The sequence below is a fragment of the Oryx dammah genome, unplaced genomic scaffold, assembly GCF_014754425.2.
Source record: "Oryx dammah isolate SB20612 unplaced genomic scaffold, SCBI_Odam_1.1 HiC_scaffold_28, whole genome shotgun sequence".
Lineage (NCBI taxonomy): Eukaryota > Metazoa > Chordata > Mammalia > Artiodactyla > Bovidae > Oryx > Oryx dammah.
In genome coordinates this window covers 17,102,380-17,125,561 of record NW_024070212.1, presented here as the reverse complement: position 1 = coordinate 17,125,561, position 23,182 = coordinate 17,102,380, and the positions used below count along the sequence as shown (strand labels likewise).

At 43.5% G+C, this 23,182-nt stretch overlaps 2 protein-coding genes across 2 annotated transcripts; both read left to right on the top strand.

Annotated features, from left to right (window-relative positions):
* Positions 1 to 1,430: 1,430 nt before the first annotated feature.
* LOC120855459 (keratin-associated protein 5-1-like) lies at positions 1,431 to 9,868 on the top strand. Its single transcript, XM_040229918.1, has 4 exons — positions 1,431 to 1,533; positions 2,509 to 2,827; positions 4,336 to 4,373; positions 9,236 to 9,868. The coding sequence occupies exons 2-4, from the start codon at positions 2,530 to 2,532 to the stop codon at positions 9,566 to 9,568; spliced, it is 669 nt and encodes a 222-aa protein (XP_040085852.1). The 5' UTR covers positions 1,431 to 1,533; positions 2,509 to 2,529; the 3' UTR covers positions 9,569 to 9,868.
* A 10,130-nt stretch (positions 9,869 to 19,998) lies between these two features.
* LCE6A (late cornified envelope 6A) lies at positions 19,999 to 21,345 on the top strand. Its single transcript, XM_040230606.1, has 2 exons — positions 19,999 to 20,061; positions 20,694 to 21,345. Exon 2 carries the CDS (start codon positions 20,715 to 20,717, stop codon positions 20,952 to 20,954), a length of 240 nt encoding a protein of 79 aa, XP_040086540.1. The 5' UTR covers positions 19,999 to 20,061; positions 20,694 to 20,714; the 3' UTR covers positions 20,955 to 21,345.
* Positions 21,346 to 23,182: the final 1,837 nt, after the last annotated feature.

The window sequence follows — 23,182 nt, the reverse complement described above, 5'->3', positions numbered from 1 at the left end:
TTCCCCTACGCCTGTGCACATATATACATTTCACCAGTTATTGGCTATCCTTATCCATTATGACCTTGATATAGATATTATTGACTCAATTCATATCTTATTCTACTCCAAAAAATTATTCTGGACACTTCTGGAAAGAAGATTTTCTTCCCATAATTAATCCTAGCTCTGATTTCCTTTCATCTGATTAATTTGTTTAGTTTTTTTGTGATGTTGCCTTCTACACATGGAAGGCTCACCTGCTACCTAGCAAACTGACATTAGTCCTTATCTTAATCTTGTAAAAATGTTCATATACAAACACCCTTGAAGGAACCCTTGGGTTCATGCAGGAACAAAGAAGTAACACTGGAGATTCCTACTGAACCCCAGACCTCCTGTTCTGTTAGGTCCTCCTGCTTCCTCCACCTGGGCACACGTTTCAGTAGGGTCCCAGCCCCTCTCCCTGCACCCCAGGGCTGAGCCCTCTCAGTGTCTCTTCTTGCTGCTTTCTAGTCCACCAGCTCACAGGTTTCCCTGGGTAAGATTCTTGGAAAGCAAATTCTCATTCTACTATGTAAGGCAATGCAGATTTACTCCCTAGTTATTCAACAGGGATACTGTTTTATGAAAATGCACAAAAAAAGCTCAGGTGAAAAAAATGGTCCTTTAAAAAGTCTGATGTATGTATCCTAGAAAAGAGCTTCTCACTTTTAATTATCAGTGGATAGGTAGCTCATTTGTGAGGACCTGATGTGTGCAGGAGCCACAGGGGTCACAGGTTTGATCCCTGGATTGGGAAGATCTGCTGGAGGAGAAAATGGCAACCTACTGCAGTATTCTTGCTGCGATAATCCCATGGCCAAAGGAGTCTGGTGGCCTACAGCCCATGGGATTGCAGAGTCGGACATGACTGAGCACGCATACAGATATGCTATCGGACCTTTTGCAGACATTTTACTTCTTTGATTTTGTTGACTCTCATGACACCATTGAGACTAGTTTTTCTCAACCATTTTAAAGTTGAGGAAACAGAATGAGAAAGGTTAGGTGATTTTCATAAGATCACATAGCTGAGTGTCAGGACCAGGGGTTCTGTCCCAGATGGGTCTCACTCCCAATCCAAGCTTTTAACAGGAACAGCACGGACACGAACATCCACACACACAGGATGGGCCTAGGGGGCTGGGACATAAGCAGAGACCCTTGGAGGCTCCATGAGTCTTAGTTCAAAGCAGACCATCAGAGAACTAGGACAGGAGGGCTCGGGAGGCCAATTCCCAGAGGAAGGTGTGAGGGACGGAAGCCGTAAGGAGAATGAGGGGGCACTGGTGCTGGGGATGCCCCGAGCCCTGCAGAGGGAGGCAAGGAGGAGCTGCCAGTCATCACCTGTCACAGGAGCCACGTGGGTGGCAGGAGGCAGTCCTCTCATGCCCAGGCCCTGTCTCATACCTGAGAGCAGAGTCCAAGGCCAGGATAAAAGGGCCTTGGGACAGAGCACCTCCATCCACTCCTCTCCGGAGGTGCTGACGACTCTGTGCTGTGTATGCACCGGTGAGTGTCCACTGGGAGTGGAACCAAGGCCTTCCACAGAGGAGGCTCAGACCAGAGGGGAGGGCAGGGAGCAGGGCCTTGGGGGATGTGGCCCATATTACTAGAGAGAGAGAGACAAGCCCTGGAAGGACAGAGGGAACCAGGAGCAGGCAGGAAGACAGGGAGAATGATAGGAGTTTAGTGATGGCTAAGGACACTGGGAGGGACCCAAAGATCTGCAGCTTTGTGGAGGGGGGACTCCCAGGATGAAAGAAGGAAACTGCTGGCTGTTCTGATAGTCTGGAACAGGTCTCAGAAAGGGAGTTTACCTTCTAGAGATACTGTATCCTCTGCCTGGTATGATTTGAGCAATTGTCAGAGTGAGGAGAGAATTAGAGGCACTCTGGGAGATATTATACACGTGGGTAAGGATAGAGCCTGGGAATGCATTGTACGTTTTTGGAGGCGGAAAAGCATAAGATGTTTAATAATTTCTTGGCTAAGGATGGTGTAAGAGGTGTTTCTGAGGCCATTATAGGTCAGGATCTGAGTCAAGGGAACTCTCATCGTTCTCTCTAACAAGGTGAGCCAGCCAGGAAATTCCTCAGATCCCTTTCTAATCTGAAGTTGTAAATTTCCAAAACGTGAAATTATTTGGGGTGTTAACAGGACTTTTTTCCATAAAGAAAATATTTCAGTTCTAAGTTCATCTCTATAGAACAATTTCAGTATTTGAATGAGATAAGTGAAAAGAATTGGTTTTTAAATATCATTTACTGTCAATTTTCAAATTGGTAAAGTAGGTTATGACCGCTTCTTACTTTAAAAAGAATAAGATGAGGTTCGAAGGAGATGCTATGAGAGTAGTTGATAAGACATTAAAATAACAGAAGCAAGTTATTTAAACATACATGTTAGAAATGATGTTGAAAAGTCAGGAAGGGGTGGGGAGGTCTCTGTGTGCTGGATCTGACCTGCTGTCTGTCTCTCCCTCAGCTCCTGAACCCGCCCACCAAGATGTCCTGCCAGCAGAACCAGCAGCAGTGCCAGCCCCCTCCCAAGTGTGCCCCCAAGTGCCCCACCCCTAAATGCCCCCCGAAGTGCCCCCCAGTCTCCTCCTGCTGTGATGTCAGCTCCGGGGGCTGCTGCAGCTCCAGCTCCGGGGGCTGCTGCGGCTCCGGGTCTGGGGGCTGCTGCCTGAGCCACCACAGGCGCCGCAGGTCCCACCGCCGCCGACCCCAGAGGTCTGACTGCTGCAGCCAGCCCTCAGGGGGCGCCGGGTGCTGCGGAGGGGGGAGTGGTCAGTCCTCTGGAGGCGGCTGCTGCTGAAGATGTCCCTGAATCTACAAGATCCAACCTGGGGACAGCACACTGCTGAGGACATCATCTTCATCCTCGTTCACTGGTTGCAGAGCCTGAGAGGTCCTGTAGAAGAATCTGAACCTGCAAAGACAATGAACCCTCCCTGGGGTTCAGAATCTCAAATTTTCTTCTGAGTCCCCTTCCATGGCCTGGATTCTATGTCTACCCTCACTTCCCTAGGAAAACTTCCCTAAGTTACTCCTCGTGGTATTTTCTTAAAGGGTGTTCCCTGACTGATGTAAAACAATAAAATGAATCTGCTCAGCATCTTGGCCTTGAGTCGCCTTTGTTCTCTACCCTAACGTCTCCAGCTGGTGGTCTTGAATCCCATGCACCCGAGAGGCACTCTGATGCAAAGGAGACAAATGCTCCTAACTCTTGTTTTTTTCTTATGTTATCAGGGCCCTGAAGTATCATTGATGGACCGAGTTTCAAGTGCTTTTTTGGTAAACATAATTTCCTGGGTTCTTGGCCACCTTTGGGGCCCTAACCTAGCCGTTTCATGTTCCTCCATGTTCCTCTTCTCCCGTGTACACGTTCTGCTACTCTTGACCCACCCCACCAAAGCAGCCTTCCTCCGCACATGCACATACTTGCATGAAAGAAAAAGAGAAGAAAAAATAAATGAATAAAGAAAAGAAAAGAGACAGATCCAACACATTTTGAAGGCCCATGGTTTTTATCCACCCTTTCTTCAATCAGTTTGGTTCCAAGCAGGTGCATGCGGCATGCTCAGTCGCTTCAGTCACGTCCACCTCTTTGCGACCCCATGGGCTGCAGTCTGCCAGGTTCCTCTGTCCATGGAATTCTTCCCAATTCAAGGATTGAGCCTGGGTCTCCTGCATTGCAGGCAGATTCTTTACCATCTGAGCCTGCTTTTATACCTCTCAGCAAATCCTGCTTCTTTCTTCCTCTTTCAGCTTCATTAAATTCTCTACACCTTTTTCCCCAAACATGCTTTCTATGTGGCATTTATGCACTTGTCACTCTACTTCTGAAAAACAGTGGCTTTCTACAGAATAATGCACACTCTTCTTAAGTACTGTGTTTAAAGCACGATGGAAAATATTTCCAACTTAATTTCTAAGGTTCACCATTCATACTGCCTCATGGAACCTTGTGCTCCCACCATATTGAACAACTCACCCTTACCAGATATAACTTAAACTTGTACATCTTGATGCCTATTAATCTGGGAAGCAGTAGAGGCTACTATCTTTAGTTCAACATCCAGAATGTTTTAGCTCTCAATGAAGAGTAGTTTCTACTGTTATTTTATAAGCGCTTCCACTGTTACTACTGTTGCTACTACTACTATGATTACTCTGACTGCTACTGTTACTAGCAGCATTACCTGCTCTTTCCTCTATCTGAAGTACTCTTCAATTTCTTTTCCACCATCTGGACCCTTTTGGAGTTCTGTCCCTCCTTAAAGGCCCACCCAAAATATCATCCTTCTAGGAAGACTCATCTCGTCATTTAAGAGTTTTCTCAAGCAGGTGTGATATTAAACAACCTATCTCTATGCTCCTATTAAGCAAGCTGTGATTATAGAATATAATTTTTATTATATACTACTGTCCTTAAAATTTTAATCAATAAGATAGTCTTCTGATGCCAGATGAAGACTTGGGAAGACTTAGTGACTTTATAGCTCTTCCCAAGTAATGTCATTTTTAAATCACAAACCTGGTTTCTGTTTGGAAATTAGAATGTCCAGTCTGAGAAAGTCAAAATACCAAACTTGATTTAATGGCTTCTGTGTGCTGGCAGATCACAGAGGGAAAGGGAGCCCAGTCCTTCTACACGTGTGTCACACTTGATATTTGTCCTTTTCTCCCAGTTCTCCAAATGCATTTACTGATCCCTGAATGAAGATTAGGGGAAAGGGATACAGTCTCACATAGGGGTTCAATTTTCTTCCAATATTGAATGCAACTAGATAGAAGAATCTAATTTTCTCCATTTTTGCAAATTTGAAATATTTATTATTAGATATCTCATTTTTTTGCTGCTATCAAACATGGTTCTATTTTTAAATTCCATTTTCTGATTCTTGTACAATATTTGTGCTTTATAATATATAGCACCAGTCAATAAATAGTATGACAGCTTCAGTCAAAAAATATCTGTTCATGCATAAACATAGAACCATAAATAATTTTAATTACTGTTTATGTATTTACATGTATGTGTCAAAATTTATTACAGATATTAATATATTCCCAATTTCTCTTATAAATATCAGTTTATATAACTGAATATTCAGATTTTCACATTTGTGTGGTAAGATCCACAGAATGAAACTCCCAAATTGGAATTGTTTAATCAAAATATATATACATTCTAAATTATTTTACTTATCAATAAGTTAATCTGAATGAATTGACCACCAATTTGCCTTTCAGAAAGGTAATACTTATGTTCCATTTACAGTGGCTTTTTCCCTCCACATTTACTCTTAGTTTATAAAATTTTTAAATCTTTGCTTATTCGACATGAGGAAATGTACTTGATAGAAGAAGATAAAAGATGTCTTTTCTTTCTAGCTTTTCATTCATTTGTGCGTGCTAAGTCACTTCAGTCGTGTCTGACTCTTTGCAACCCCGTGGTCTGTATCCCCCCAGGCTTCTCTTTCCATGGGATTCTCCAGGCAAGAAGACTAGAGTGGGTTGCCATTTCCTTCTGCAGGGGATCTTCCCAACCCAGGGATTGAACCTGTGTCTCTTACATCTTCTGCATTGGCAGGCGGGTTCTTCCACTAGCACCACCTGGGAAGCCCTCATTCGTTTACTAGTCATATACAAATCTAACATTTTGTATTGCCTGTTTATTTCTTTTCACTATTATTTTCACCGGAATTTTTTCCTTATTAATTTGTAAAATACAGTTGCATACCAACTGTTTTAGTCTTATTCGTGGAATATATGTTGTGATTTTCTTCTCAGTTGGTCATATCTTTTTACAAATTTGCTTAAATGTTGCTCTTTTTCATATGAATAGTTTTATTTAGAAATGGATAAACATCATAGTTCCTTTTATATCATGGCTTTGAGGACTACCAGGCATAAAAAAACCATCAACTATATTTTTCTTTGTTATTTTGACTATGATTTAACTATGTATGTTACAAGAAAAGTTTGTTGGGTGAAAAAATAACCCATAAACATACGTGATACTGGTTTTAGTGCATAAAAGTAAACCCTCAGTGTGAAGTTCAGGGTGGTTCTAGAAAAATTGAACAATTTCAAGAATTTGTTAATTACTAGATTATAGTTGTACTTAGTCAAAATAAATTGGAAAAGAAATTATTAGAGTTATTTCTGTAATTTTTCAATGTGAAACCTATTGCATTACTTTTGATCTGCCTTTTATTTGCATCTAAAACTCAGTCATGTTTACTCCCAATCCCTTGATAACAGAAGGCTGAGAAAGTCAATCATTTGCTTAATAAAAACATTCTTATCGAATTGAACTCCATCAGCATCACACAGTCAAGGCAAGCAAACCAATCCTTATGAGGTTTCAAACCTGCTTATCACTCAGATCTAAACCAGATTGATTGATTGCTTGGGTACCACATCTTTAGAGGTAGGGACCATATGAATCCTCAGGCCAATTACTTTAAGTATCTGTGCTCTGCCCCTGAGTAAGACTTCTGTGTGAGAGCCAAGGAATTGATACTACAATCATTCCCTTATGAGTAACAACCTGAGCAGGAAGCTAAGAGTCATACTCAGGCAGCATAGGGCTAGACTTTTACAGAGTGATGTATCCTATGTCTGCATAAGATACATATGTCTGCATGCTCCAGGCCTTATGCTGATGGACATATGAGAAAACTATTTGGAAACTCTACAGTCTTATGCAAATGTTGGCTTCATACTTGACAAGAATATCTATTGATTGCCACAGCATACATAATTAAGGAAAATGACGTTGATGATAACTATGATGATAGCTTTTGGTGTGTATGAAATGTGCAAGGCAAAGTTCTATGAGCTTTACATATGTTATCTTATTTGATTCTCCTAAGAAACTCATGAAGTAGAAGTTATTAAAATCACTATATTGATAAGGAAACAAAGGCAGAGAAGCTAAACAATTTGCCCTAAGTTATTATATCTAAATAGTAAGTGTTGGAGCTAGAATTCATGCTCAGAAAGTCTGGTTCCAGAGACATAAACCTAACTTCTGAGTAATTTTTCCAAGCTCGAGTTGATTTTAAGAGGTAAATCTATTTTGGAATGTGAGCTCCACAAAATATACACAAATACACACACCGCACTTAGAAAACAAGTGCAGGCATAGACACAACAGGTGTACACAGGTATATTCACTCCCAATGGCACAGTGAAAACCCTGGAGACATCAGCATTTTTCTGTGCAAATGAGAAGGTCTGGAGCTAATGAATTACGGTCATAGGAGGAAAACCAGGAAGGTATGGAGGACCAAGCTCCAAGAAAGAGACTGAAAGGCAGGTACCACTAAGGATAATAAGGTGGCAGATGATGGGAGGAATTCAATCCTATTTCTGTTGACCATATTTTTAGCTGGGAGCAACTTTTCTGAGCTCCATTGATGAGAGAGGCAGGAAGGAGCTACCAGTCATCACCCGTCACAGGAGCCATGTGGCTGGCAAGAGGCGGTCCTTTCATGCCCAGGTCATGTCTCACACCTGAGGGAAGGGCCCAAGACCAGGATAAAAGGCCTTAGGGACAGAGTACCTCCATCCACTCCTCTCCTGAGGTGTTGACAGACCCTGTGCTGCTTGGACACTGGTAAGTGCCCACTGGGAGCCAGAGCAGGGCCTTCCACAGAGGATGTTCAGACCAGAGGGGAGGGCCAGGGGCAGGGCCTTGGGGATGGCAAGGATGAGGGTAGATCCCGAGAGGGAGCAAAAATCTAGAAACCTGATGACGGATGAGCTGTGAGGCAGGTGATGGCATTTGTGTGTCTATGCTCTGTGCTCTAAGTTAGTTCTGTATCTCTTTGAGTTTCTCAGGTTTTAGATAAGTCAATACTTTTATAAGGAAGCGATTACCTTGGAGAAGCCAGCTGTGTTTCTGCTCCAAAGCCTCTACTAAGGTCAGAGTGATTTTTCAAACAATGGAGACCAGGGGCAGCGTATTTGGGGTTAGATAAAAACAGAGATCCAAGGGCCTCACCCTCACCAAGTGTCACTTACTTGGTCAGAAGTGCTGCCTGGCATCAATACCAGAAGCTCCTGAGTTGAATAATGATTAACAAGTTGAAATTCACCTGCTAAGATGTAAAAAATGGAAGGGGTTGTGTGTTGTAAACAGTGCATAACCAAACCTAGTTTCACTAGACCAGAAAACCTAGTTTCACATCCAACTTGATTAGGTTTGGAGCTCACTTCTCTCTAAAATGATTTAGTAACTCCATTTTATATATGTATATATAGAGATATACATATATGCTTGCATATATAGGTATGTATATATATATACACATATACACATGTATATGTATATACATATATACACGCACATATATATACACACACATATATATACAAGCATGCGTGCTATATGTGCTAAGTCGCTTTAGTCATGTCTGACTCTTTCGACCCTATAGACTTAAGCCTACCAGGCTCTTCTGTCCATGGGATTTTCCAGGCAAGAACACTGGAGTGGTTTATCATTTCTTCTTCCAGGGGACCTTCCCTGCCCAGGGATCAAACCTGCTTCTCTTAATGTCTACTGAATCGGTCAGGGGTTCTTTACCACTAGGGCCACCTGGGAAGCCAAGCATATACATAGATAAATACAGATATAGATAGATAATATATAAACAGAATTGCAAAGGGCCAACATATGGACTGATTAACCCAAATACATATGCGTAATTATGAAATTATATATGATATATGATCTGATAATAACATGTGTCTCTGGAAAGCTATCTGGGAAGTTCCTCCAGAAGGGAATGGAATCCTTAGTTCTTCCTTAGCAGAGAGTACTGTTGCTCTAAACTGTCTCCTAGACTGGACATTATCAGAATTCTAAGTGGTGTAGAGTGAGCTTGAGTCAGACTTTGTGAAGGTCAATTTTGCCTTCTCCAAAGAAAGGACCTTGACTTTGGGCAAGTTTGTCAATTTAGTTAGTTGACTTCTATGTCTTGCTTTGTTGAAAGAAGACAACCTATGTCTGTGTTTTGAAAAGCTCCCAAATTTCAAATGATAGTGAAAAGCACTTGAAAAACTATATTTTAGAGATAATTTCTCCATGAGTTACTTGACCAGGCTTTTAGAATGTTGGGGAAAGACAAGATGGTGGAAGTCCATAAAGGAGGTCTCTGTGTGCTGGTCTGACCTGTTCTCTGACTCTCCCTCAGCTCCTGAGCCCACCCACCAAGATGTCCTGCCAGCAGAACCAGCAGCAGTGCCAGCCCCCTCCCAAGTGTGCCCCCAAGTGCCCCACCCCTAAATGCCCCCCAAAGTGCCCCCCAGTCTCCTCCTGCTGCGGTGTCAGCTCTGGGGGCTGCTGCAGCTCTGGGTCTGGGGGCTGCTGCAGCTCTGGGTCTGGGGGCTGCTGCCTGAGCCACCACAGGCGCCGGAGGTCCCACCACTGCAGACCCCAGAGATCTGACTGCTGCAGCCAGCCCTCAGGGGGCTCCGGGTGCTGCGGAGGGGGGAGTGGTCAGTCCTCCAGAGGCGGCTGCTGCTGAAGTGGACACTGAGCCAAGAAGAGCCTATCTGGGGACAACAAATGGACAAACACTTCCTCCCCCTCCTCCTGGGATTGCCTGAGAGGTCCCAGGTGAGGTCTGAACTCTGGGCTGGAGTGACTCTCTGTCCTGGGATTCGGAAACCTGAATCTGCTCCCAAGAATCTGTCTGCTGACCTCTGACACCAATTGGGCTGTCTGCCCTGGAATCCCCAAATCACAGACTCCAACTCACTCCCCAGCTAATCTCCTTGCATCTGCAGCCTCAAATGAAACAATAAAACAAGAAATCTGCTCACCATTTTGTTCTGGACTCTTCTTTGCCTGCTTGTGCCCCAATATTCTTTTCACTGTCATCCATTCTCTTGCTGCTTGATACCTTGGAAATCAAATATGTGCTGGATGATATGGTTGAGAATGGGAAGCAGGGCAAGAAAAATGGCCCTGCCTCTTACTTGTGTGTGCCTGCTCAGTTGCTTCAGTTGCATCTGACTCTTTGTGAGCCTATGGACTCTAGCCCACCAGGCTCCTCTGTCCTTGCGATTCTCCAGACAAGAATACTAGAGTGGGTTGCCGGTGCCCTCCTCCAAAGGATCTTCCTGACCGAGGAATCGAACCAGCATCTCCTACATTGCAGGCAGATTCTTTATGGCTGAGACACCAGAGAAGCTTGCCTCTTACTTTGGCACCATTTCTCAGATGAATTCCATGCAGCTCTGATTAAGCACAATGTCCTTATGTCTCTCATGAGGATGAAACTTTGGACTGTAGGTTTTCTTCTGGGTCCAGTGGTCCCTGGAGCAAGACAGACTCAACAGATATGTATTCCATCCCTCCACTGGTCTCCTCTTCCTCCTACCCTTTGTGATACTACCCCAACTCATCCCCAACTTTCCTTTCTCCTTTAACCAAAACATTTGTTTAGAAACTTAAATATGAACTTTCTGCAAATAAACCAGGAATCTTAGCTAATTCTAACTAGGAACATGCATATAGCATGCAGCAAAGATCACAAAATTTAAAATGCCTATAAGAGGAATTGGGGACTTTTTCAAAAGCACTCAAGTCTCCCTTTTCTCTCCTTGAGTCCCAAGTCCAATTTTTCAGGTCAAATATTTCAACTCTAAATTTTGTAAGGAAATCTTGCATTTTCATTAATTTTTTTCAATTACAAATTTCACATGAGATTTAATAATTTTTAACTTCTAGTTTATTGTGTCTCAATAGTCTTATTATCAACTGGATAAATAGCCAATACCTTTAATTTGTATTTTAATTCGTTAAAAGACACAAGTGTCTGGTAGAGTAGACAGTAGGAACATATCACAAGAATAATATGATTCATGCCTCTCAATTGCTGTAATTAACATGACCTCTAGATGTCCCTATGTCTTTAGTCTGTCACTTAAGATTCAAAGTCCAAGGAGGAGTCATTCAGTACACTAATCCTCAGCATGTGCTTCCTCCTTGAATAGTCCAGGAAACTTAGAAGAGGGATGCATCCCCATTTGTTTCAGTAATGAGAGAAGTCAAACATTACACATATTGGTGGGACCCCTCCAATAAAGCCAGCTGCTGCTGCTGCTGCTGCTGCTAAGTCGCTTCAGTCATGTCTGACTCTGTGTGACCCCATAGACGGCAGCCCACCAGGCTCCCCCATCCCTGGGATTCTCCAGGCAAGAACACTGGAGTGGGTTGCCATTTCTTTCTCCAATGCATGAAAGTGAGAAGTGAAAGTGAAGTCGCTCAGTCGCGTCCAACTCTTAGCTAGCATGCTAATAAGCACAGAGCTTATTAGTGACCAAAGGGACACATGATTACTGTGTTATCTAAACTGGAATTCTTAAACAAAAGGATCCTGTTTCTCTGAGAGGTGTAATATTCCAGTTAAGACCAGGTGCACTCTAGGGTCATAGATTTTTTTTGCTGTGACTGAGATTTAGTAGATTTTCTTGCTTCCCAGATGGCTCAGCAGGTAAAGAATCCACCTGCAATGCAGGAGACATGGGGGTAACACAGAAGACGCAAGTTCAATCCCTGGGTTGGGAAGATCCCCTGCAGAAGGAAACGGCAATGCACTCCAGTATTCTTGCCTGAAAAATCCAATAGACAGAGGAGCCTGGCATGCTACAGTCCAATGGGTTGCAAAGAGTTGGACACAATTGAGCGGCTAAGCATGCACTCAGACACTTGAGTAAAAGTTTCTGCATTTGTTGTATGTCTCTAGGACAATTTACACAGACTTTAAATACTTTTTTAAAGTAATTTTCAACAACTACAGATATTTTTCTGGGGGAGAAAGTCCATGGGGCTCTTCATGCTATCACTCTGGAAGCCTTCCTTTAAGGTCTTTTGTTTAATCTGATTTAGGTTTCCTTTGAGGTTTAAAAAGACTGCGTCTCAAGATTTTAAGTATTTATATATTTCTTTAATACTTTATTCTTTAAAAGTTATTTTATGAGGAGCTTAAACAGTCTATCCTCTAAGCACAGTTTTAATTCTTTTTCTCTAAATCTCAGGAGCTTTTCTTTTCTTTCTTGGGTGGTGAGAGGAGAAGAAAAGAGACTGACCCCTCTGGTGAAGGAAAGCTTACACTAAGCTCACTTTATGCTGATAATTTCTTCTACTAAAATTGAAACCAAGCATTTAGACCCTTTCAGTTCACTTCAGTTCAATTCAGTTGCTCAGTCCTGTCTGACTCTTTGAGACCCCATGAATTACAGCGCACCAGGCCTCTCTGTCCATCACCAACTCCGGGAGTTCACTCAGACTCATGTCCATCGAGTCAGTGATGCCATCCAGCCATCTCATCCTCTGTCGTCCCCTTCTCCTCCTGTCCCCAACCCCTACCAGCCTCAGAGTCTTTTTCAATGAGTCAACTCTTCACATGAGGTGGCCAAAGTACTGGAGTTTCAGCTTTACCATCAGTCCTTCCAAAGAACACCCAGGACTGATCTCCTTTAGGATGGACTGGTTGGATCTCCTTGCAGTCCAGGGGACTCTCAAGAGTCTTCTCCAACACCACAGTTCAAAAGCATCAATTCTTCGGCACTCAGCCTTCTTCACAGTCCAACTTTCACATCCATACATGACCACAGGAAAAATCATAGCCTTGACTAGACGGACCTTTATTGGCAAAGTAATGTCTCTGCTTTTGAATATGCTACCTACATTGGTCATACCTTTCCTTCTAAAGAGTAAGTGTCTTTTAATTTCATGGTTGCCATCACCATCTGCAGTGATTTTGGAGCCCAGAAAAATAAAGCTAGCCACTGTTTCCACTGTTTCCCCATCTATTTCCCATGAAGTGATGGGACCGGATGCTATGATCTTCGTTTTCTGAATGTTGAGCTTTAAGCCAACTTTTTCACTCTCCTCCTTCACTTTCATCAAGAGGCTCTTTAGTTCTTATTCACTTTCTCCCATACGGATGGTGTCATCTGTATATCTGAGGTTATTGATATTTCTCCTGGCAATCTTGATTCCAGCTTGTGTTTCCTCCAGCCCAGCATTAGTCTGCATATGAGTTAAACAAGCAGGGTGACAATATACAGCCTTGATGTACTCCTTTTCCTATTTGGAACCAGTCTGTTGTTCCATGTCCAGTTCTAACTGTTGCTTCCTGACCTGCATATAGGTTTCTCAAGAGGCAGGTCAGGTGGTCTGGTACTCCCATCTCTTCCAGAATTTTCCACAGTTTATTGTGATCCACACAGTCAAGGCTTTGGCATAGTCAATAAAGCAGAAATAGATGTTTTTCTGGAACTCTCTTCCTTTTTTGATGATCCAGCAGATGTTGGCAAGTTGATCTCTGGTTCCTCTGCCTTTTCTAAAACCAGCTTGAACATCAGGAAGTTCACAGATCACATATTGCTGAAGCCTGGCTTGGAGAATTTTGAGCATTACTTTACTAGCATGTGAGATGAGTGCAATTGTGCAGTAGTTTGAGCATTCTTTGTCATTGTCTTTCTTTGGGATTGGAATGAAAACTGACCTTTTCCAGTCCTGTGGCCACGCTGAGTTTTTCAAATTTGTTGGCATATTGAGTGTGGGACTTTCACAGCATCATCTTTCAGGATTTGAAATAGCTCAACTGGAATTCCATCACCTTAAACCCTATGGTCTCCTTTAACTAGCTAATCCTCATAACATTATAGCCTTGCATACAAGTCAGCATAATTGGTGAGTTGGCTATGGTCCTACTTGGAGGAAAACTCTAGGACCAGAAAATCTCCTAGCCTTTCTTTCTAGAAAAAAAGAACATGGATGGGCTCTGAAATAAGAAGTAACTGTGAGAGCCATAGGATAGATGTCCTGAACACTCCCTCTAAACTATATTTGCTGACACATTCTAAGCAAAAATATCACAGTATTCAGGAAATGTTGAGGTGTCCATGGTGTGATGTAGACAACCCCACCTCACTGTGTCTGATCTTGCCATGGCTGAGTTCATATTCACCTGAAATTAATCAACTTAGGACATAATATTTGAAAAGCATTCTGGGTAAATGTTTTTTTGTTTTTCTTTTGGCAAAAGTTTGTGATAGGAATTTTTTGAAACTAGTTATTCAACTAGTATGGCAATTAACCATTGTGCACCCTGAAAGGAGATAGAAGATGTATGAGACATAGCTCTGAGAAATGGAGTGTTTCCTGCCATATCAGTAAACAAGGATTTCACATTCATCAGCCATGCCAGTCCTGCAAATGTGAATTCCTGAGCCCTAAGAGCATTCAGGAAGGAGAAGAATACCTGTGCAAACCAGCAGCCATTAGACTGCAGCTACTCCCTGCTATGAGCACCGAGGAACTCAGGATGTGAAAAACACAGGATGCTGGCCCCAGATAGCTGAGAGGCATATGAAAGAAATGGTTTCAGTGAGCCCAGACTCTTGCATATTCCCATACATAGAAAAGTGCTAATTCCTTAACTTAGGATATCTGGTTTTCTTTAATTCACAAAATACTCCTGATGTTCAGACTATCTGTCCTTTGTTGCAAACTTCTAGGCAACCTGACTCCTCCTCCCATCTCCTTGGAGTAGTTCTCTTGGGGTTACTTGAGATGCTATCTCTTGAGCTTGAAGTCTGAAAAATTCCCATCAAATAAAACATAACTCTCAACTTTTAGGTTGTGACTATATTTTAAGTCAACAGCCCGTGCTTGAAATGTTTACACTCTCACATAAAAGCAGTTGTGTGTGATAAGTTGTATGCATGGCAAGCAATAACTGTTCTGAAGATTTTCTTGATCAGGTAGCCAGGAAATTAAAAGACGCTTACTCCTTGGAAGAAAAGTTATGACCAACCTAGATAGCATATTCAAAAGCAGAGACATTACTTTGCCGACTAAGGTCCGTCTAGTCAAGGCTATGGTTTTTCCTGTGGTCATGTATGGATGTGAGAGTTGGACTGTGAAGAAGGCTGAGCACCGAAGAATTGATGCTTTTGAACTGTGGCGTTGGAGAAGACTCTTGAGAGTCCCTTGGACTGCAAGGAGATCCAACCAGTCCATTCTGAAGGAGATCAACCCTGGGACTTCTTTGGAAGGAATGATGCTAAAGCTGAAGTTCCAGTACTTTGGCCACCTCATGCAAAGAGTTGACTCATTGGAAAGACTCTGATGCTGGGAGGGATTGGGGGCAGGAGGAGAAGGGGACGAGCGAGGATGAGATGGCTGGATGGCATCACTGACTCGGTGGATGTGAGTCTGAGTGAACTCCGGGAGATGGTGATGGACAGGGATGCCTGGCGTGCTGTGATTCATGGGGTCGCAAAGAGTCGGACACGACTGAGCAACTGAACTGAACAGAACTGATTGTCAGGGAGCCCATTAAAGAAAAGGTACTCTCAGAAAAGGATTCATAACAAAAGAAAAAGGCAGAAAGAAAGATAGGAAGGAATAAAGGAAACTAGAGAAGGAGGGAGGAAGAGAGGGAGAAAGAAAGAAAAAGAAAGGATAGGAAAGAAAGAAAAAGGGGAAAGAGAGAGTGAAGAAGGGAAGAAGGGAGGTAAGGAGAAAGGAAATGTCTATTGCTCAGAGAAAGAGTCACAGATAGGGTTAAAGAGTGAGAAGGGAATGGGTAATTCTCAGCAACAGGTTGTCCTGACCCCAGACAAGGCTGGATGCCAATAGGGGAACCACAGTACTCAAAATACCATCACTCTAACATGGTACATTTCTATTCTCAACTCATAACCAGAATTCACCTCCCTCTCTCTGTTTGTCCATCTCTCACTTAGTGTCTTGTGTTAGATACCAATGTGTCTATATTATCTTTAGTGTGAAAACTTTGAAGAATAAGATGGGACTCATATTCTGTTTGTATCCAGAATATAGTAGGTGCTGATACCAAGCAAGGCCCTGAGGGGCTCCCGGGCACAAAGCCTTTCTGTATCCCCCATTTCTTTGATTACAGGAAATAGCCTTCATTTAGCCTCCATGACCTTCCCTGAGTTCCAACATGCAGATTCAAGCAATTGTTGTTCAGGGAAGGGAAGGATGAGAGACAAGGAGAAGCAAACAGTCAAGAGAAACAGTGGTGCAGCCCTGGGGCAAGGTCCTGACTCCCCATCAAAGTGTACACAAAACAATATCCTCGAGCTATTTTGCAGATACTGATAACCCCCCAGGTGGGAGAAATTAAAGAAGATTAATGATGGTGTACTGTGCACAAGTGTGAAGACCCCAGACCAGTTGGAATCTGAAGGTTGATGATGTTGACTCCCACTTACCACCCCCCCACCAACCAATCAGAAGAATATTGACAAAATGTTCACTCCCTCTCTGAACCATTACCATAAAACTCACTATACTCTCCAAGTGGAGACACACAATTATAAGGGCATTAGCCCACTGTGGCCCCCTTTGCCTGCCAAAACTAAAGAAAAGCCAAAATTAAGGAAATTCTCTTCTACTTCATCCCAAACTTGTCTCTGAGATTTAATTTTGTGTTGGGGTACAGAGGCCAGATGTGATGGATGTGAGAGTTGGACTGTGAAGAAGGCTGAATGCCGAAGAATTGATGCTTTTGAACTGTGGTGTTGGAGAAGACTCTTGAGAGTCCCTTGGACTGCAAGGAGATCCAATCCTAAAGGAGATCAGTCCTGGGTGTTCTTTGGAAGGAATGATGCTAAAGCTGAAACTCCAGTACTTTGGCCACCTGATGCAAAGAGCTGACTCACTTGAAAAGACTCTGGAACGCATGTACACCTGTGGTGGATTCATGTCAATCTATGCCAAAACCAATACAGAATTGTAAAGTAAAAATTAAAAATAAATAAATAAATTAAAAAAAAAAAAAAAAAAAAAGAAAAGACTCTGATGCTGGGAGGGATTGGGGGCAGAAGGAGAAGGGGATGACAAAGGATGAGTTGGCTGGATGCCATCACCGACTCAATGGACGTGAGTCTGAGTGAACTCCGGAAGTTGGTGATGGACAGGGAGGCCTGGAGTGCTGCAATTCATGGGGTCGCAAAGCTTCGGACACAACTGAGCAACTGAACTGAACTGAACAGAGGCCAGATTTGGCTTCAGGTCTTAATAAATATCAAATGCATAAGTACAATCTGAACCAGGAAAGGAGAAGGAGAACATTAACTTTCTGGAGTCCTGACCTGGAACTGACTGGACTTATAAGTCTAGTTGGAGGATGAGACAGCTCTTTTGGCCTCAAGCAAGCTCCCTTTAGGGAATGAGCAAACCTAGACGCTAATCTCCTCCATTGAAAAGGACAATTCTGGTGGTGTCAATCCCCAGTACTGAAATGTTGTTGCTGAAACACGAAAAGACACTGGGATTCTTGGCCTCCAGAGGAGAAGAATTCAATCTTGGGCCAGAGACGAGGCTTGATTGCTCAGAGCTTTGTATAATAAAGTTTTATTAAAGTATAAGGGAGATAGAGAAAACTTCTGACATAGGCCTCAGAAGGGGGCAGAAAGAGTACCCCCTTGCTAGTATTAGCAATGGAATTATATACTCTCTAATTAGTTATTACAGTAAATCAAAAGAATGTCTGGAGGTTGTAAAGACCTCACTAGACCTACTCCCATAATTTACATTTTAAGATTATAGGATTAGCCAGAAGGTTTTTTCCAGAGACTGTCCTCAACCAGGATACATTATTGTTATATAATCCTAAGGAATGTAGAGGAACAAAAAAGTTTGTCCTTTCTTCCTCCTTGAGATTTCCAGACCCCTCTCTCCTTGGGGACCTCTAGACTTCTTATCAACCTGCCTAGGAAATGACTCTCTCAGTACCATCCTACATGTTATGAAATTTCATTGTGCTGAAAAAGATGGGACCTAGAGACTCTTATGGGCAGTTATTATGAGGAGTGGCTCAGGGAGCTGGGGAGGTATCAGGGAAGCCTAGCTCATCCAGGGCAGAGCCCTAGAAAGACTCTTTAACCCTTACATAGGGGCAGTAGGGGTTGGGCAGATTCTAGTTGACCTCAAGGAAACTCATTTGTGAGCATAGGTTTATGTGATGGGTTCTGAGTGGGGATAAGGAACAACTGGTAAACTGAGACAGAGTTCCTTTGCCCTCCTGCTAATGCTTGGTGTGTCTGCAGCCTTTCTGAGGAGCAGTTCAGGTTTTTTCTGATGCCTGAGGGGAAGGAGAAGAGTAAGAGAAGGAGAAAGAGGAGGAGAGGGAGGAAGTGAGGAAAGAAGGGTCTAATCTCCAAGGCCCCATTAACCAGGTGCTCTCTCACCTCCAGTGAAATTGAAAGTTGCTCAGTCATGTCTGACTCTTTGCAATCCCATGGACTGCAGCTCTCCAGGCTCCTCTGTCCATGGGATTCTTCAGGCAAGAATACTGGAGTGGATTGACATGCCCTCCTCCAGGAGATCTTCCCAACCCAGCCCTCCTCCAGGAGATCTTCCTGACCGAGGGTTTGAACCTGCATTTCTTACATCATCTGCATTGGCAGGTGGGTTCTTTACCACTAGTGTCATCTGGGAAGCTCTCTCTCTAGGGTCTTGTTCTAATGGGATGAGATGGGTTTCATATCATTCTCTCTGTCCTAGTCACAAGGACCTTTCTCTACTTTCATCCAAGCTACACATCAAGGCTGCCTCCTCCAGGGAGCCTTCCCAGATGAGGCAAGTAAGCCCTGATAATCTTGACCTGTTGAGCTTGGGGCCCCAGCAGCTGCTCCTATTCTTGTCCTGTTTACCACCCTGGTTAGGTACTAATCCCTCACCCCACATCTCAATCCTACCTACTTTTTGTCCTCTATGTGACTGAAGCTTTTGAAGACTGCTCCTTTGATCAGAATATCCCCTGTAACTGTTCATCTTTTTCTTTTACTCAACAGTTTCCTGAGTCCCTACTGGGTGTCAAGCATTGCAAATGCAGAGTCAGGCAAAACCTCACCCCTAAGATCAAGGAACTTCATATTCCTTGACTTAACTGTGCATGTCATCAGTAATTCTGAGATGGACACATCCAGAAGTTAGGGACTGTATTTAGATGAGAGTGTCCCCACTCTAAGGACAGACAACACATTTTCACGAAAGATGAAGAAAAATTTTCACTCTGGACAACTTTTCCCTAAGTTCTCTTGATGATGACATAAATAGCTCCCTTTTTGCCTTTAAGAGATGTCAGGGTGTATTAGTGTTTTACTCTTCACACTATTTTTGGCCTGTTCTATAAGATGAGGTCCATCCACAGTGTTCTCTGCACTCTTTATGAAACAGTATTAGGCAAGGATGTGAATGCAAGTAGTTGACATCTGATCCACAAAACAAACATGAGCAGGATCTTGTTTTCCTCCTGTCTTTTGTTCTCCCCAAACTCAAAGTCTGTTCTAATGGCACTTAGATTATTTCATTTAACAAATATTCATGTGTATCCTATTTATGTCAGGGACACCATCAGGCTCTAGGAATGCAGATATGATAAAGATAAGGTCCCTGTCATCAAGAAACTGTTTAATAGTGAGTTAGGACAAGAATTTAGGTCATCTTGACCATGAGCAGCTGTAAAGGCTGTCAGAGGCATCTATGAAGTTCAGAGGGTGGAGGGCTTACATGTGGCTGGGAGACCAGGCAAGTCTCCATGGAGGCGATGGCATTGAGCTGGATGATGAAAGTCATGGGTGATAGGAGCAGGGTGTACAAGAAGGATCGTCCTCACGCTTGGATGGTATTGAACTTGATTCCTCCACATCCAATCCCAGGTAGAACTGTCATGTCTCCATTCAACTCCCCCAGGGATGTCATCTAGACTTGGTCAGTGTACACCTCCGCTCAAGCCAACCTGAAAGCCCCAACCGTTGGTCACTCACTCACATGCAAATCCCTTTGACGTACATCCAGTTGCGTGTGTGTAGCTGAGGAATCCAGCCCTGGGAATTGTGAAACATCCGGATAAATAAACCACTCCATGGCTGCCCTCCAATAACAAGTAGCCCGGAGGCTTTAATTGGAGTAGGTATAAAACACCTCTTCCTTCCCAGCCCCACAGGCCTCCAGACTCTTCCTGGGGTAAGTTGTCCACACATCTTCCTCTTGAGCAAAACTACGTCTGGGTGGGGAGACGCATGGAGGTCCCTCACTCAGAGGCCACTAAAGGAGCCCCATTTCCTTCTCTGGTTTCTTCCAAGGGAATAGATACACCAGGAAGGAGAGGCTTGGGGCAGGGAGAAGGGAAGGGAAATGGATCCCTTTAAAAGACCCCACATGATCTAACATGGAAGAAAGCCACAGAAGCTAGAAGAGCAGAGAAGGTATATACAGGCTTAGGAACTTCAGGGTAAAGCAAGACTGAGTAACTAACGGATAGAGACTTGGACCTCTTAACCCTTGACCATTGTGGACATTGACCTTGGAAATGTGGACTGCCAGCTCAACTAGGTTGCAGGTTTTTTTTTTTTTTTTTTTTAATTTTTTTGTCTAAGATAAATAGTAAGTGATTTGCTTGATTGTTGCCATAGGGTCCCCTGAGAGGTCTCACCACAATTTACTCCCCTTTCAAATCCATTATTCCCCTCCTGGGGTGGATTTTAGCAGGCTGTAAATGCTAGGCTCCATGTAACAGCTCCAGGTCATGAAACAAAGAAACAGACATCCAAGCCCACTGAGTTCCTGATCTAACCAAATGTCCTTTTTTCTTCCAGCTTCCACAGGCTAGCCAGGCCATGTCACAACAGAATCAGCAAAATCAGGGGTCTCCGAGTGCTCTCAGATGCCACCCTCCCCAACGCCCAACTCCTTTCCCAGTTTCCTGCTCTGCTCCTTGCCCTCCCTATGCAGGGCACTGTGGTTCTGGTTCCCAAAGGCCCGGGGATCAGAGCTCAGCTGGCTCTTGGAGGGCTCTCCGGAAGCCCCGCTGCCTCAAGGGTGGCACAACCCACCATATCAAGGAGGAGGAATGTTGAGGAGTGTTAAGGTGACTGGCCCACCCTGGTTTCCTGCACTCATTCTGCGGGAAGCACAGTCTCCTCCCTCGCACTTGGGCTCCTGGCGCCCCTACACTTAGGAGGCGAGAACTCTGCTAAGCTGTACTTCTGCTTCTGTCTTCCACCCCCACCCCTTCATCTCAGCACCAACACTGCTGCTCTGGAGCCGTGGCTGCTGTAAACACTTGGGGTTTCCACTCAGACATGCTAACACCTCTGCTGGTGCAGGCTGCCTCTCTTGCTTTCCTCCTAAGAGAAACAGGTGGCTTGAGACTTCTGTCTGAGTTCTTAGCATCTTCACTGCCATTTTCCTGTGTCATCCCCCGATCCTAGCATTGAAGGCTTCAGTGTAATAAACAAGTGTTCAAAACCTACTGTGTACTGGGCTCTGTGTTCACAAATATAAGTAGGAGATTTGTCTCTGCTCTAGAGAAGCTTACAGTCTACTGGAAGAAGCAATGAGCACTCCAGGTGGAAATAGGTGGACTAATATAATTTTAAGCTGATTGACATACTTATTTTTTTCTTACTTTGTGTCTATAAGAACTTAAAGAATAAAAAATAGTATGAAAAGTCAAGTACAGCAGGGAGAGACTCCTCCTGATGGTGTAAATCTAAGGTGGCTTTCTGGGCCTTGGAAGGAAAAATTCAAAACAGAGCACACCACTTGTGGGAGAAGAGAACAGGCTTCCTGAGGTAGGAAGCATTTAAACAAGGTCCCTGGAAATGGCAACCCACTCCAGTATTCTTGCCTGGAGAATCCCATGGACAGAGGAGCCTGACAGGCTACAGTCCATGGGATCACAAGAGTCGGACACGACTTAGTGACTAAAATACCACCACTTTGAAACTGGAGCCGAATATACAGAGTGAAGTAAGCCAGAAAGAAAAACACCAATATAGTATACTAACACATATATATGGAATTTAGAAAGATGGTAATGATAACCCTATATGCAAGACAGCAAAAGAGACACAGATGTAAAGAACAGACTTTTGGACTCTGAGGGAGAGGGAGAGGGTGGGATGATTTGGGAGAATGGCATTGAAACATGTATACTATCATGTAAGAAACAAATCGCTAGTCTAGGTTCAATACAGGATACAGGATGCTTGGGGCTGGTGCACTGGGATGACCCAGAGAGATGATATGGGGAGGGAGGTGGGAGCGGGGTTCAGGGTTGGGAACTAGTGTATACCTGTGGTGGATTCATGTCAGTGTATGGCAAAACAGTATTGTAAAGTAAAAAAAAAAGAGAGAGAAGCAGACTTTGAGACTTCCCTGGAGGTTCAGTGGTTGGGACTTCGCTTTCAATGCAGGGGGTGTGGGTTTGATCCCTGGGCTTCCTCGGTGGCTGAATGGAATAGAATCTGCCTGCAGTGCAGGAGACACAGGAGATGCAGGTTCAACCCCTGGACCAGAAGCTCCCTTGGAGGAGGAAATGGCAACTGCAATCTACTCTAGTATTCTTGCCAGGATAATCCCATGGACAAAAGAGCCTGGCAGGCTGCAGTACATGGGGTCCCACAGATTCGAACATGACTGAGCATGTACACACAAGGAGGTTTAGGGAGCTAAGAGCTCACATGCTTCTTGGCAAAAAAAAAAAAAAAAAAAAAGAAACAAAAGACAGAAGCAATATTGTAACAAATTAAAGACTTTAAAAATAGTCCACATTTAAAAAAATCCTAAAAAAAGAAACAGATAAGCAGACTTTGATGCTGGGGGTGGGATGAGGAGGAAGAATCTTCTAGCCAGAGGATACAGTACAGATGGCAAATGCAAGGTACATGAGGTGTTTCTTATTTCAATTTGGCTGGATTGCCAGGTGTAAAATGATAATGTGGGGCAGTCCGTAACTCCAGTTCCTGGTGAAAACTCAAACTGGCTGAATTTGCTGAACTTAAGATATAAAACTCCAGCAAGGAAAAGATTGTACCCAAGCTCAGGGTCTCTCAGTCTGGGACTGGGAGCACCTGAGGTAAAGCATAGAGGACCGAAGGGCCTTGAGGTACAACTATGTTGCATATCAATATAAGTTTCATGTGAAAACTTTAGCTGATTCTCATTTTCTGGGGGATGCTGAAAATATTTTTTAAATCAGGTACCCAACTCAGTAGGTTATATTGCCCAGGCTCAGAGCAGAATATCAGCCTATCATTTCCTATACTTAGGATGCTAATTTCCAGAGTATAACCATCTTCCT

What these genes read in the sequence shown, in the direction of transcription:
- LOC120855459 (XM_040229918.1), top strand. Translation starts at nt 2,530, where the DNA reads ATGTCCTGCCAGCAGAACCAGCAGCAGTGCCAGCCCCCTCCCAAGTGT. An exon ending in GAGTGGTCAGTCCTCTGGAG is followed by an intron (nt 2,828 to 4,335) that starts GCGGCTGCTGCT and finishes TCATCCTTCTAG; the next exon opens with GAAGACTCATCTCGTCATTT. An exon ending in TTAAGAGTTTTCTCAAGCAG is followed by an intron (nt 4,374 to 9,235) that starts GTGTGATATTAA and finishes ACTCTCCCTCAG; the next exon opens with CTCCTGAGCCCACCCACCAA.
- LCE6A (XM_040230606.1), top strand. Translation starts at nt 20,715, where the DNA reads ATGTCACAACAGAATCAGCAAAATCAGGGGTCTCCGAGTGCTCTCAGA.